Here is a 16,816-nt window from a genome sequence, read left to right on the forward strand (position 1 = left end):
TGTGGCTTTGAATGCGTCCCAGACCATGCAGGGATTGATGTCTGGGGATCAGTTGTTTTGGAAGAATTACTCTATTTCCTCCCCTAACTCCTCCCTCAGCTTCTCATCTTTGAAGATGTGTGCTGCAAAGCACCATCTCCATAGCCCTGGGGAACCCCCCTTCCTTCTAATCATTAATGTAATGGGGGCGTAATCTGACAGTGCTATTGCCCCTACCTCGATATCTGCTATTTGACCCGTTAGAATGAGTGAAATCCACATTATAGTATATTCTCGAGGCGTTTTTGTGTACGTGAGAATAGAATGTATATCCCATCGCATCTCCCTTTTTCTCCCTCCAAGCGTCCACTAGAGCCAGGCCCTCTATTTTCCCTTTAAGCTCCTTCGAGGGTTTATTGTGGGAGTATGAGACCCTTGCGCTCCTGTCCCTGTCAGGGTCCCAGGCCAGATTGAAGTCTCTGTTATGATTATTTGTTGTTTTTGTTTTGTTTATTCATTTATAATGCGCACCAGACCCAAATGTATCTGGGCGCAGCAGTTACAGGAAATACGAGACTTAGTTGACATGTTACAGAGTAGGGACACAATGTCAAAGCAAGGAATACAGGTATGATGCAACAGTGCAAGATATATACATCGGGTACAGGATTGAGGTGCAGGAATGAATTACACATCGACCGGCATTAGATGTCGTTAGACTTGAGCAAGTTGATGTATCTAAGTCTGAAGTTCAGATAGGGCTGGTCTTTTCTTTGGAATGTGGCAGGGAGTTCCAGAGTTGGGCTGCTTTAACGGGGAAGTTACATCCACCCACCTTGGATAGCCTAAATCTGGGTATGGTAAGGGAATTGGTGTTGATTAATCTCATAGGTCTAGTAGAGGTTCTCCTATGAATTCTGTCTGTAAAATAGCTAGGGGCAGCATTGTTTAGAGCTTTGTGTGTCAGGGATGCAATTTTAATTTGAATTTTGTTGTAGGTAGAGAGCCAGTTGTTTTGTCGTCTTATCACAGAGATGTGTGATTTTTTTGGGTACGCCAAGAACGGCTCTTAAGGCATTGTTTTGAAGAATTAGTATCTTCTGGATTATTGATTTGTTGGCACTGATGTATAAGGCGTTGCAATAATTGAGCCTGGAGAGGATAAGATCTCTGGCCAAGGTAATGCAGTTATCGTCAGAAAGAAAGGGTTTGCCTGTTCTGATGAGCTTACATGTTTAGGCTGTGGCAGAGGGGGCGTGGCCTGGAGGTCATGGTGGTAGGAGGCTAAGGCGCCGAGCTCGGGCCGAGACGCCGCGTTTCGATCCTTGTCTGACCGCATGCAGCTCGCCTCCGGGCCACAAACTCAGACACAAAAAGGCGGAAATCGCCGTCAAGCGGCGACAACAATCCCGAGAAGAAACGGAGCCGGGAAAGCATAATTCTGCCCTGCACGAACCCTCCCCCTCTCCACCCTCGCCTGCGCTCAAGATGGCGGCCCCCGCGATGCTCTAACGCGGCCGAAGTTGCTGCGGCGTGCCGCCGCCGAGAAGTCCGGCACACGGAGGAGCGGGACATTGGCGGATGCGACCCTGGGGAACATACTCCCACACAGCCCCGAAGCCACGCACTGGGCGCCTGCGGCCCCTCCGACACGCAGGACGCCGCGAGCTGCAGCCAACAGGTTCTGGAACTGCTCCCGCTGAACGGGCGATGACATCGCCCCCCCAGGAACACCCTGGTCGCCGCTGGGAGCAACGCCGACGTGCCTGCAGTAGGGACCAACGCCCATGAGGTGAGGAGATAGGGGGGGCCCCGCTAAACTCCACAGCGGCACCAGCATCCGTCACTCTGAGCCCTGAGCACAACACCGCTCAGCCTCCCTCGATCCCACAGGATTACTAATACTATCAACCCACCCCACGCTGCCTGGGAGGAACGAAATACCCCTGCAAAACCTGAGGCCCACCACTACCCAACATATCATTAAGGCAGCATCACCCAACCAACGTCCCCAGAGACCCGCCATGTCTGCTAGAGGCAAACCAAAACCTGCTACGATGGACAGCTATGTCTCCACAAAAGCCAAAACCACGGCTGACCAACACCCTCCCAGCCCTGATCCTACAAAATCAAAAAACGCAGACCCCGCCGAGAGCCAAGCACAAGTGCTGGAGGCCATAGCATCCCTGCGCACTTTCATCGACACCAAAATTGACGAATTTAGGTCAGACATTCAGCTTGTGAGACAGGATGCCAGGAATTTAACGGACAGGGTCGCCACCTCCGAGGCGACCATTAAAGAGACCACAGAAAGCACTGTGGAGCTGAAGGCTAAGGTGACGGACCTCGAAAGGAAGGTGGCTTTTCTCGAGGCGAGAGCTGAGGAGGCCGAGGGGCGTGCCAGAAGGGGTAACATCAGGATACTCGGAATCCCCGAAGGCGATGAGGGCCCGAACCCCACTGCATATATAGAAACTCTACTGCAACAAGAGGTGGGAGCAGGTAAACTCACACAAGGTTTCGCTGTCGAGAGGGCACACAGGTCCCTCCAAAAGAAACCCCCTCCGGGCTCGCACCCTCGCCCAATAATAGCCAAAATACTCAACTTCCAGGACAGAGAAGTCATTCTCAGACACTCCAGGGAGACTGGCCCAATCGAACGCGGCAACTCAAAAATATCCGTCTACCCAGACTACACCCCAAAAAAAAGTGCAAAGAGAGAGAAACTCATTTGTTCCAATCAAAGCCAGGTTGCGGCAACTAAATTTAAAATATATGCTGCTCTATCCATCCAGACTAAAAGTCATCTTCAAGGGCCGCTCGATTTTCCTGGAGACCCCAGCGGCCGCCAACATGTGGATGGAGGACAACAACTTTGCTCAAGGCGCAGACACCCACCCCAGAGACAAATGATTGAAGCTATGCAGCAGGTCACATACATGACCGCCGACGCAAGATCCCGCCATAAACACATGCACTCTGCAGTGCGGAAGCAATCTACACTACAGTTCGCTAGATAAATGCGGCTCTCACTTGGCCCCACACTGGACTCAGGACTTCGCCCCCGCGAACAGACCAGGACAGGCCAGTTGCCTGACCGACCCCGCTCGAACCCGACGCCCGGATGGGTCCCGACGGTGCGAGAGCGCCTGAGCACAGCAAAGTGAATGCAGTCGCTAGGCGCACCAGTTACAGTTACGTTATCTGTTATGTTAGATGCACAGTCTCCACATCATCACACTCGAGCGTACAACAGAAGCAACTGACACAGTACTTAAATTTAGGCAAGAATGAGGGCCAAACGCTGAATCTCCTCATCAGGAAACCAAACCTTCTGGGCAGACCCTCTGGGGAGGGGATAAAAAAGAGCACCCACACATCCAAATAACATCACAACTAAAGATATTGACGTGGAACGTGCGCGGGATGAACTCCTACCTGAGAAGAAATCGTATTCAATCCTACCTCCGCAGAAAGAAGATTTCTATAGCAATGCTCCAGGAAACCCACCTGACGGCGGAATCCTCCTCCAAACTGGCAGAGAGATGGGGAGGCATTGGAAAGGGAGCATCATACTCCAAATATGCACGTGGAGTCTTCACATGGGTGAACCCAAGCGTTCCGTTTCGCCTACAGGATTCGGAAGCTGACAAAGAGGGCAGATACCTGATACTATGGGGGACCATTGAACACACCGCAATTTGCCTGGTCAACTCCTACTTCCCGCAACACGGGATACCATCGCATATCACAATGTTATACTCTAAAATAGCCCACCATAGAGAGGGCACCTTCATTTGGGGAGGCGACTTCAACTGCGCCAGCAATGGCGAGATGGACAGGTCGGCGCCCCTACAACAACCACGTAACGCCGCCGCCACGGCTCTCAACAACGCCCTGGAACACTTAGACCTGGTGGACATATGGAGAGCGCAACACCCAGAAGAAAGGAGCTACTCGTATTACTCTGCCCCGCACAAGATCCACACAAGGATCGACTACCTTTTCATCGACAGGGAACAAGCTGCATTGGTGGATGACACCACATACCTAGGCAGATCGATATCTGACCACTCACCGCTGGTTATGCAGTGGAGGTTCAACGGCCCCAGGCCCCTGATCCCGACATGGAGACTGTCCCCCATGGCACTCACTGATCAAGAGTTCAAGGAAGATCTTGGCACTAAGCTCGAAGACTACATTGACAACAAAGGGTCCGTATCGAGCTGGAGCACGCTATGGGAGGCGATGAAAGTGGTAACACGGGGCGAAGCCATTTCTGGAGCGGGAGGTATTCGGAGACGCCTGAAGGAGACACTGGAAGAACACGAAGCTGAGATAACACGCCTCGAGTCCCACTTAGACACCGCAGCTGAAAAGGAGGAGACCCTGAGGGGGCTCCGAGACGACTGCCGAAAGGCATGGGACAGACTGGCAAAATTCGACTTTGCAGCCAACACCACCAAAGCACACAAAGAGGCCGATAAACCAGGTAGACTACTAGCATGGTTGTGCAAACGAGAACACCCAAGGCACTCCCTCACCGAGATCCAGGATGAATGTGGAGTTACACATAATTCACAACTTGACATTAATACCGCTTTCGCAAAATTCTACTCTGAGCTCTACTCCCACGATAAGCAAGTACCCAGAGAAGACATCAGAGCCACCCTAGACGAGATCGGACTCCCAAGACTGACCGAAGAACAGAGCGCAGCACTAGACACTGAGATCACCGCCGATGACATCAAATACGCGATCAGATCTCTAGCCACCAGCAAGTCCCCGGGGAGCGATGGACTCCCGCCCGAGTTCTACAAAACCTACGAAGCCACCATCACTCCAATACTACTGGGGGTCTACACGGAGGCATATGAATATGGAATTCTCCCCTGCACCATGAAGGAAACCATCATAATCCCTATGCTCAAACCAAACAAGCCACCCGAACGCTGCGATTCCTATCGCCCGCTAGCAATGCTGAACTATGACGCCAAGATTTTGACCACCATTCTGGCTAAGAGGCTCGCGAGTGTGATTGGAACCATTGTACATGAAGACCAAAACGGGTTCATCCCGGGACGCAACACCACGGCCAACCTAAGGAGACTACAACACGTCATAGCTGAAACCCATGAAAGCGTCGAGGATCTGGCGGTGCTCTCGCTAGATGCCATCAAGGCCTTCGACTCCATCTTCTGGGAGTGGTTAATTGAGGTGTTGAGCGAGTTTGGGTTTGGAGAAGGCTTTGTGAGATGGGTCAGGGTCCTTTATAGCTCACCCAGGGCCAGAGTGAAGACCGGACGAATAATATCTGAAGCCTGGGCAATACAAAGAGGCACCAGGCAGGGCTGTCCGCTATCACCCATGTTGTACGTCTTGGGACTGGAGCCGATTGCCATCTACTGCAGGAAACAGTTCTTTGATGCAGGCATAAAGCTAGGCAACAGGCACTTCATAATTTCCTTATACGCGGACGACGTACTCTTATACCTGAAGAACCCACAAATAAACGCGCAGGTACTGCTCGATGTCCTGGACAATTATGCCCGGTATTCCGGAATCAAATTTAGCAGATCAAAATCTTGTGCATTCCCGCTAGCCAAACTCAACAAGACAAGTATGGAAGATTTGCCGGAGGTGGGGATAAAATGGCAACCAGGAATGTTCCGCTACCTGGGAATCAACGTAACGCATACCCCAGAACTTACCCACGACCACAACACTGAAAGAGCAGCAAAAGCACTCCGCAACTCCATGAAGTTCTGGTCAAAGTTGCCACTTGCCATGATGGGCAGAGCAGCAATTGTGAAAATGATTATCCTACCGAGATTCCTCTACTACTTTACAAATGTCTGCTACTACATCCCTCTATCCTTCTTCAGAAAGCTGGATTTGCTAATCAGAGACTTCCTATGGGGCCCAGCTAGACACAAGCTACCCCTAAAGATCCTCACGTTGCGACACAAGGAGGGGGGGGGGTGCAGCTCCCGGATCTACACATGTATTACTTAGCAGCTCAACTCAGCCATGTCACAAAGTGGATCCACGACGACCCAAATGCGGAATCAGGACTACTAAGGCTAACACCTTCCAATCTGTTTCCCAAGTAATCACTCTGCAACCCACTGAAACAAACACGAGAAGTCCCTATGATTGTGCAGCTGCGTAGACAAATTTGGACTAGAACCTGCTCCATCCTTCAAATGACTCACCCGTATTCTCCTGACACCCCCATCCTTGTGGACACATGCCAAACCATAACAGACCTCAGGGTGGCAAGAAACTGGGAGCGCGCTGGGATTTACACTTGGGGCGATATGTACGAAGACGCCAAATTCAGAGAATTTGAAGCGATCCTGGAGTCAGAGGAACTAAGCAGAGGCCAATTCCTGTGGTATCATCGTCTCAGACAGGTTGCAAAAACAAAATGGCCAGAATGGCCGGAAGAACCCAACCCCAACCCCCTGCTCAACGAGATGCATGAACTTTCAGACGGCTGGAAACCAATAACCCGTCTCTACGGCCGACTAATAGACAGACCCAACCCTAAAAGTGCAGCACTAAAAGAAAGATGGGAACTTGACCTCCAGGTCACGCTCACGGACACTGAATGGGAGAGTATTACTTTACCCCAAGGAGGTCTCCAGGAACACCAGATTCCGACAAATCCAACTCAATGTTCTCTACAGAACATACATGACCCCGAAGAGAGTCGCCAGCTTTAACAAAAAGACATCATCAAACTGCCCTTGGTGCGGCACCAACGCAGCAGACCTACTGCACATGTTCTGGTCCTGTAACAAGGTGTTGCAATTCTGGTCCAAAATAAAGCAAACTTGCATGGAAGCTGGCATTACCAGATACAACTGGGACCCCAAGGAATGCCTGCTTGGAGCATACCCCAGACTGAGCAAGATCAAACACGTGGTTAAGCTAATGGACATTTCCTGCATCCTAGCCAAAAGAACCATAGCTATGGCTTGGAAGTCAAAATCAGGCCCGCGATACGAACACTGGCTCAGAGAACTGGAGCGTTGGACCACAGCCGAGACCAGAGCCTGGCAAGATGGAGCTAACACTGGAACAGCCGACGTAAACAACACCCTTGAAGCGTGGAAGGCCCTCCTCCGCGACATATCCTTCTCCGCAGACTACAAGCCCCCCTGAGGCATCTGCCCACCCTAACATTAAGCAAGTATGGAACCACCCAGAACCTGAACCTCGAGCATTCGTAAGCCCTGGAACTCTGCCTTCACACTCCTTTCCTCCGGAATACGAGCTGAACAAGGACACCCACACAAAGAGACTGTGCACTTTTTTTTTTTCTTTTTTTTTTTTTTGTTGTTTGTTGTTACCTGTTATTTTCTCATTCTATATGGCTAACAAGTACCTTCACTAAATGCAGTTTTGAAATTAAAATTTACCCAAATGCCAATAAAAAGTGTTTTAAAAAAAATAGGCTGTGGCAGAGGCCATGGAGTTCACCTGTTTGGTGAAGGAGAGGGAGGAATCTAGGTAGAAGCCAAGGGTCTTAACCTCCTTGGCCACCTTAATGAGATTCCCATTGATTATGAAAGATACCTACTCATGGGCTAGTTTCTTCAGATTGGTATGGGTACCCAGGATGATGAGCTCTGTTTTGTCATCATTCAGGCATAGACCATGGGTGGTCATCCATGCCTGAATGATGAGATACACCTTGTTCACCAAGGCTAAATCCTTAACGTAATCCCAGAAAGTGGGAGGAGAATCTGAGTATCATCTGCATAGTTGGTGTAGGTGATACCCAGATGGTCCAGATCATCGAAAAGGGGCTTAGTGAAAATGTTGTATAAGGTGGGGGATACACAAGATCCCTGGGACACCCCACATGTGAGGGGAATGGGGTCTGCTGCTGCTGATGGGGAGAAAATCCTCATGGTCCTATCACTCAAGAAAGACTCAATCCATATTATGTTCTTTCTTGAGAAATGGGCAGCAGCATAGGACCTTGTGATCCACGAGGTTGAATGCAGCCGAGAGATCGAGAAGTAGGAGGAGGGCTGTTTTGCCTTTATCTCTTAGCTCATCAACCTGTGCCTTCAGGTCGATAAGGGCAGGCTCAGTTCTATGTTTGGGGCGGAATCCTGATTGACGCACTGCTAGGAGTTTGTGGAGTTCCAAATATTTTTGTATTTGGAGATACGCAATCTTATTGAGTATTTTTAATAAGAATGGTACTGTCGTGATGGGGCGGTAGTTAGTTGGTATGAGTGGATCTAAGGTTTGTTTTTTCAGTAATGGTAGCACCCACGATTGCTTAAGATTAGAAGGGACAATGCCATATGCAAAAGAGGTGTTGATGAGTTTGGAAATAAAAGGGGCAAGTTCTCTTGCAGCGTCTTTTATGAGCTGGGCTGGGCAGAGGTCACCCTGACAATTGGAGGGTTTAAGCGAGAGAATGACTTTCTCGACCTCATGGATGGACGTTTTAGTGAAGTTAAATCTGATATTGGGATTAGGTGGAGTTTCTATAGCAGGGTGGTCAGGCGTATTGTTGTTAGGGTATGGGAGATGATACAAGGATGCTATTGTTTGGGCTGTTTTGTTTTGTAGGGTGGTTACTTTATTGGAAAGGGCCTATTGTATATCTGAGCACCATGTTTTATCCATAGTACAGGTGTCAAGGGTGGGGATGAGAGACTCTAACTCCTACAAGATGGTGAACAATTCCTTTGTGCTAGAATTAGTGCTGGAAATGCGTTTGTTGTAAGAATTTCGTTTGGCCAGGTAAATTTCCTTTTTATAATGGGAGGACATTTCTGAGAGTTTAGTTTTGTTGGCTACTGATGGGAATAATCTCCAGGCAGATTCATAGCTTCTCTTGAGGAGTCGTAGATCTTTAAGCTGGGTAATGAACCATTTATTTAGGTGGGTTTTGGGCTTGCTGGGTCTGAGTTTCATGGGAGCAATAATATCAAGTGAGGTTAGCATACATTTTTTATACTCCTTGACAAGTGTTTCTGGATCTCGGTTGTCCCCTTTGCAAACCCCTCCAGTTTCTGCAGGGTGGATTGTATGAACAGATCCTGGCCCACGTTCGGGGCGTAGAGAGTGGCCAATGTGAAGGTTTACCTGGAGATTAATTGCTAAAAAAACACGCCCCTTGTTGTCCCTAATAGGGTCTATCATTGTGAGGTCAAGGTCATTTTTTAATGCGAAAAGAACTCCCCCTTTTTTGGTGGCATCATTGTATTGCTCCATTCTACTGTATCCCTGGAGTCTCAACTTTACTTTGTCCCTACTATGTATGGGTGTCTCCTGTAGAGTGACCATGTCCGGGTTTTCTCTCTTAAGGAATTGCTCTAGCTTCTTTCTTTTTAATGGGGTATTAAGGCCCTTGATAATCAGCGTTCGCACACTCAGTGTATTTAGCCTGGCCATCTAGCGGGGGTCACGTGTGTACTCAGTGTCGTGTCTCACGGCGCTCATTCACTTTTGGACCAGGTTTCCCCCTTGTCCCCTTCCTCCCCCTCTCTTTCCTTCCCCCTCAATTGCCCCCTCCCTCGCTGGTGTGACCCAACCGGCCCCAGTCCCCCCCCAATCTGCCTCCTCAAGGATTGGGCTCACTACCCCTCCCAGCGCGTACCCTTGCGGGTCCCCCGTGACCCATACCTTACTCCCAAGATTTCCCTACCTGTGTCTTCCCCCCAGGGTTCCTTCAAGGCATTTCTCCTCTCTCCTTTGGCCCTAGTGGGTGCCTCGACTTTTTCTTTGCTCCCTGAGTGGACCATTCCCATGGCTTTCTCCTCGGATTGGGTTCTGGTGAGCCCTGATTTTCGGTAATAGCTGCTTCAATCTCAATGCCGAGGAGGGCTGCTCCCTCATCAGCTGTAGTTATTCTCCTTTGCTTTCCTTCGTGTTCGAAGAATAGTCCGAAAGGAAACGTCCATCTGTATCTAGTTCCTCTTCTAGTCAGCTCTTGTATGACCGGACGCATCATTCTGAGGGTGATCTGGGAGATGTCCTGGTAGAGCTGCATGGGGCCCCCTTCCAGTAAGTTCTTTCTCCTGTCTAGCTTTCCCAGGATTTATTCTTTTTTAGCATAATCATGCATGGCCACCAGAACATCCCAAGGGCGCGACCCTGGTTTCCTTCTCTTCGGACCCACTCTGTGCACTCTGTCTACCTGGATAGCAGCGGGATTTGAAGCGGACACCACGCCTGCAAATAGTTCTTGGATTGTGACGGGTATAATCTGCGTCTCCCACTTTCTCTGGAAGTGACTTGATTCTGATGTTTACTCTCCTTGACCTCTTCTCGAGGTCCTCCATCTGGCTTTCCAGATTGTGGGTGGCCCTGGCAAGGTGCTCCATCAAGTCCTCCATCTTGTGCGCTCCACTCTCGCTTCCAGGAAGTGCAGGCCCCCTCCCGCATCCTGTCAATTTGTGATTTTATGGTTGAGGCCATTCTTTCCCCAAAGGACTGGAGGCATCGCTCTAGGATCTCCTGGGTAACTCTTTGGTCTGCTAGACCCGCTGGTGGCTGTTTTTGTGGGGGGGTTACGTCTTCACTGTACCCCTCTTGTTCCGTGTCCGATTGAGCTCCTCCACAACTTTTTGATTGGGCCCCCTCGAAGCTTTTTCTTCCCCCCACCCTTTTGCCGGGGTTTGGTCAGGTTCTTTCCCCCTGTGTTTAGACATTATGTTCTTCGGCTGCAACTGTCTTGGGGGGGGGGGGGGTGTGGCCGGCTCCCAGCTGCATTCAGTCGGATGGGAAGGGGATGCGGTTCCCGCAGGCCTGGCCCCCGAGCCTGTCCACCCTCCTATTCCTGCAAGGGTGCCTGTCTCGTCCCCTCTGGGGCCCCCACCTCCCGTGTGGGCCCCGTGTTTAGATTTCCTGGCCTAGTCGTTTAAAGCAAAACCCTCTCTCGGGCGGCCTATCTGTTTCTCCCGATTAGAGACCTTGGAGGGGCCTGGTGTGGAGTTTTACCTTAGTGGTCAGCACTTTGCAAGTGGCTCCCCTGCCTTTCCCCGTGTGAGTCAGGCCTCCCCTGTATTGTGCTGGCCATCTTTAGGGGGCCCCTCTTCCCCTCCGGGGGGACCCCTTGGGGTTGTTGCGGCTCCCTTCGCCCCCAGGGGCTCTGTATGCTGCCGTTGTAGTTGTTATCCCGTGAGATGATGCACCGCTAGCTGGTATCCTCCTCTCACCTCTGCTGTAGCTGTCTCCGTTTCTCTGCCACCTGGTCACGGTGTGCAGGGAGTGTGGGGGGACCCAGAGGAGCGGATGAGGGCTCCGATGTTATGCAGGTGGGGAGGGGGGGAAGCGCAGGCCCTACCTTGCTAAATACGATGGTCTGCTGGCCGCAGGTGTCAGCCACGGCCCGGTCCTCTCCCACCCCACGTGACTCGTTCGCTTTCTGGGCGATGTCTCGCTGGCTGTTCCCGGTAGGCTCCGGGATCTCAATGGGTGCATCTGAGGGCCGCATGGGACTTTGCTTCTTCATTTTGTTTCTCAGGCGTCTGTTTTCCGTTGCTCCCATATAGCTGCTCAAGAGAGTTGTTGATTGTGGATTGTGGATTTTCATGCCGGCACAAATACTATGGATTTCTATGGAGTTTGCCGGCTTTTTACACAAACATAAAGTAGGCGGTCTACACAGGAATCCATTGTATATGCCACCTTCGTATATAGCAGCCAGAGTTTCCTTCATTTGCATAATGGTGTGTACAAGGGATGCATACAAACATGTAGCTGCCTTTTTACCCTCCTCTTTTGCACTCTTCCATGCAAATGAGAAAAATAAAGTGGGATGGACCTGTGTACATTAAAGTGTAAACATAACCAGGCCCTCCACCTTTTTATGGGGAACTCGAAAATTAACCCCATAGTGGTCAGAAGAATGTCCCATCTAATGCAAGTTTTAAAGAAAGTCCCTAAAAAGAAACAAATGGGATAACTTAAGATCCTAGTAAAATACATTAATTGTACTGATCTGTATAATAAGTGAAAGAACAGAAGGGAGAACAATGAGTCATTTGTAGGATATCACGTGAATCAAGGAAACAAAACTAACTTTTGCCACTGAATCCTTCCCGTTACTCCTTAAGCACTCCCTTGTGCACGCTCTCCTCAAAAAGCCTTCTGACAACCACATCTGTCCAGCTAACTACCGCCCTATCTACATTTGCGGCGGAATTGACCGTAATCAATTTCGCTGCAAATATGTTTTTAACTCTGTAAAAAATAAATTGTCCCCCCAAACCACCAGTAGCCCCACACCCCGCCTACTTACCTTTTATCAGTCTCCCGCTGCCTATCCTGTACCCTGCGGCGTCAGTTCTGTCCCTCTAATGTGGGTCGGATCTGACGCCGAAGGGTCCCTTTTTCTTTGGGTCCCCAGCTTCCACTGTTGAGGAATGGGGGAACACCCCAGCAACCCCTGATGCCATAAATACCTAACATGGGGAGCGGGGGACACCGCCCCCACAACCCATACTCCACATGTTTGGTATTTTCAGCAGCGATCGAATTGTACTGGCCGAAATTGGTCAAATGCACCATTCAATCGTTTTTTTTTGTTGGGACAAATTGTGTATTTCGCAGGGACCGCATTTCTCCAAACCTAAAATCTCTTCACTGGCTCCCGGTTTCTGCAAAGATCAAGTTCAAGACCCTCTGCATCATCCATAAGGCTTTCTGGGGCCTGGGACCCAGTTACATCCAACTCTCTCTCCCTAAATACCTCCCTGCTAGAGCCATTTGGTCTTCTAGCTCCAACTCTCTGCAGATCAGATGCTTTTCCAAGCAGAGAGCAGGGAGTAGATCGCTCTCCTCCACAGGTGCTTTCTTCTGGAATGCCTCCCTATCCCTTTCAGTTTTAAGCCGGATCTCCTTAAATTCTGGAAGCTTCTCAAGACCCTCCTTTTCTCTTCCTCCTTCCCTCTCCTCCTCCCATGCTAATGTCCCCCTCTGCCTCTTCACTGGCTGCCTGGTTCCTTCAGATTCTTACACAGTACCAGCCCTCCTACACCAGTCTACCCCTGCACTTGGTCTCCCCTGACCACTCCCCCCAACCTGCACTTGCCTTTCCGGGCTCCCCCCCACTGCACTAGCCTGGCTGTGCCTGCACCCCTTGAGCCCTTCCAGCCTGTACCTCGCAATTAGCACGTGGACCTTCTTCCCCTGCACTCTCTGCATTCCCCTGGCTCTGTCCACCTGGCCCCCTCTGGCAGTCGCTTAACTCTTGGGCCCTTCCGCCCTGACCGACACTTCCCCTCCCCTCTCCTCTCCTCTCTCCCCCGCACTTCTTGTTGCAGTACATGCCCAATCCGAATGTCACAAAGCCTAGTAGGACAGTTTTTGTTTATGTCATCCCAGCTCACCCCTGTGTCTTGTTGCGCCTTGAAACACATCGTGTATAGGCGCATTATAAATACATAATAAATAAAATAAAACCTCAAAGGATGTTTTCATGAATAGGCATTCCAGAGGATTAGTCAAAATGCCACTAGATTGTTCTATTTATTAAAAAATAAAGAAAGAATGAAACAAAGAAAGTGAGAAAGAGAATGAAAATATCATGGATATTTGGTGCTAAAACAATTTTATTTGGTTACTTTATATTCAAATAGTACCTACTTTTTTTAATTTGGACTAACTGCTACAGGGATACCAAATAGGTCCTGGTTCATATCTGCATACAATGCGAATCTATCAAAATGAGGAAACATGTTTTTTTAAACTTCTATCTCTCCAATCTCAAAATTATTAACTACTGCGCATAGTTAATCAAAACATCACTAATTTCTTGAATATTCAGATGCAATGCGTGGAGAGAAACTAGAATTTGAAACAGCAGAGCTGCGCTAATGAGTCACTATGTTATATGCTTTAATACAGTGGAAATGACATCATAATGCTTTACGCCAAAATATCGATAAACAATCCTGTTGCAGATGTCACATTAAATAATGCTGCTTAGAAAAATTCAGAATTTCAATAATAAACTGTCTTTTAAAGAAAAAATAGCAACAAAATATTGTTGAACAGAAAATGTTCGGAAAGTCTTTATAGTTGATTTCCTAGTGTCAACAGTAATACATGCTTTCTAATAAAAAGAATCCCTCAGTTTCCACAGGGTATGTTTTTATAAGCTGTAACGTAATTGGATGACTAAACATGATTGGAGATGTATTCAAAGGTTTTTGCTTTGTTGCATTGGCTCCTATCGGCGTCATGTATGTGTAACTTTGCTGCAATAAAGCTGTCAGATTGGGAAAACCTGCATTTAGTTGAAAAGTTTAAGTTGCGGGTGGCATGCATGCGACTTGCAGTACTAATATCGTAAGACTTGAGATCTGGAAAGCTAAAAGGGTACAGATTTTAAACGAGATTTCTTCTATTAGACTCTTATTCTGTGGAACTCATGACATGTAGCACTCCACCTCTGTCTGTCCCTTCTATCTTTCAGGAACGAACTGCAATCTTTCCTATTCTGGAATAGGAAATTACCTCTTGCCATAGTACATTGATGTCAATTTCTGGATAAAATACTTTATTATTGTCTGATAAATAGATTTTTATATTGGACAATAATTTTAAAGCTTTAAACATTTTTTTTAGGCATTGTTCACATAGTGATGTGTGATGTGATCCCCTTCTGAGGGAGTTTTGTACTGTTGCTTGGTTTGCGCCTACAAAAGCGGCTAAATATATACTATGCTAAGCATAAATTGAGTACAAAAAGACAAATAATTAAGTTATTTCCACACAACTTAATTAGCATATCCCACTTGAGAGTTCTGTTAATTTTGGGGTTAGTTATGAAAATGTGACACGTAAAATACATAAACCATGCAGTTTCGTCGTTATAATTTTAATAATAATTATTATTATAATTGGTTATCTGTAACGCAATAATACCCAGAGGTTTCTAAGCGCGGACCCAGGGATTGAACCTGTGTTGCTCCGTGTAGTCTTGCTTTGAAAGGCGAGCGCATTGCCCCTGAGCCATCCTCCCGAGACTGAAGTCATCTAAAGACGGAAGCTTAAAGAATGAATCCCTGGTGGAATTGTCTGTCTTTAGGCACATTTCTTTTGGTTAGCACTCAGAACCACCCTACCCAATGAACTGAATAGGATGCGATGATATAATCCACCACTCCTTTTGACAAGAACTGTTCCTCTTCGTACATTTTCTAAAATGTTAAAATAGGCACAACGTTTGTGTGAATGAACATGCATGAGACTATTTTACATTTCGTCTTTTTGAGCCTTTTTTGTAAATGAAACCAAAAAATGTTGCTTGTTTTTTTTTGTAACGTTGTCATTTGACCCAGCAGCAGCAATGCCTGCTTGCATTGCTGGTCTTGATTTATCAAACTTTCCGGGGGTTACCTAGTGACCTTTTATTCAGCACTGCTAGTTCCCAGTCCTGTACGTAGTGGAGAGTTGTGCCATATCTGTTTTTTATAAGGGCAACCAAGGAGACTGTACAACTTCTTCATCTTGCTTGATCTTTGCCTGGTTAGCCAGGATGAATACGTTGAAGAAATGCCCCACCAGGGATTTCAATTGCAAATATCTGTTTTTTATAAGGGCAACCAAGGAGACTGTACAACTTCTTTATCTTGCTTGATCTTTGCCTGGTTAGCCAGGATGAATACGTTGAAGAAATGCCCCACCAGGGATTTCAATTGCAAAATTGTCCCTCTGGCTATTTATGCATTTTGTGTGTCTGAACATCACTCTAAATATTTGAATGCTTCTGGCAAATAACCCGGTACCTATTGATGATTACGGAACAAGACTCACTGGCTCCCAAAGTCTTGCAACTGAGATATGTCCACCTTGTGTTCAGGGAGGAGTTTGTTTTCTTGTATGTTGTTTGCTTTTAGAAAACTAATAAATTGTATTTTTAACTTTTTGTACGTCAAGTTGCATAAATCCTGCGATCCATTGCATAAAATCTGGCAGTTAAAATATTTTTAGTAGAATACATTAGCCCTAGAATAAAAACTGCTGCTTTAAAATGCCCTGTCCCTTCCTTCCATAAGCCCCAATGCTCAAAGTTTAATAAACATCCACTGACAGGCTCAGATTGTAAACGTGATGTGTAATTTTGGAATCCAAAATGTACATGCAACAGTGATATTGGCAAGTATATGGCGTTGGGAAGCGATTGTGTCCCCCCGAAATACCACATTAATTTGTTAAACCCATTCATAAAGAGGTAAGTAAGAAGAACTGTAAGTGGATATATAATATGGCTAAAATAACCCAGTGTTTGTTAAAAAAAAAATGGCAAAGCTTTGGTGAAGTGCTGCTGTAACATCCATATTTTATGTGACATGTCTTTAGTTTTTATGAGTAATTGTAAATTCATAAGACTGCTACATAGTCTTATTTGTTTTAGTTCTTTTTAAGTTAGTTCAGGGCCCTTTTTCCAGACTCCATTTTTAGCTGACTGGTCCCTGATTGACATTGACAATTTCTTAGGTTTCCTGGGTAGCACATGGTTTTAAAGCATATTTTAGATTAAATCCAATGAATGGCCTAACTTTTTCCTTGTGTCTGTAGGATACATTACAGTTTCGGGGAGTTTGGGAACTACTCCCTAACAATTAAGAGCTTCCGGAATAGCACCATGGAAGTGACATGTGAGATGATCATCAACAATAAACCCATCAATAGCCACCTCCGTAAGTGACTCTTGTTGTACACAGTAATTTGCACAGTTCGTAATTAGATTATTAACCAGTGACATTTGTAGGGTTTTGGATTGACTACAACATTGTATTTACTGTACAGTCTCACAACTGTTTAGAACTGGAAATTGGAATGATGACAACTT

At 47.4% G+C, this 16,816-nt stretch overlaps 1 protein-coding gene across 1 annotated transcript in view; it reads left to right on the top strand.

Moving 5' to 3' along the window:
* HGSNAT (heparan-alpha-glucosaminide N-acetyltransferase) overlaps positions 1–16,816 on the top strand; it is a 2,225,524-nt gene that overhangs the window by 476,450 nt on the left and 1,732,258 nt on the right. Inside the window, exon 4 of the mRNA XM_069637664.1 lies at positions 16,543–16,664. Within this exon, the coding sequence (XP_069493765.1) occupies positions 16,543–16,664 (122 nt within the window). The remainder of the gene's footprint in view (positions 1–16,542; positions 16,665–16,816) is intronic.

Source organism: Ambystoma mexicanum, chromosome 14 (assembly GCF_040938575.1).
Source record: "Ambystoma mexicanum isolate Mex_15411 chromosome 14, UKY_AmexF1_1, whole genome shotgun sequence".
In the NCBI taxonomy this organism is placed as follows: domain Eukaryota; kingdom Metazoa; phylum Chordata; class Amphibia; order Caudata; family Ambystomatidae; genus Ambystoma; species Ambystoma mexicanum.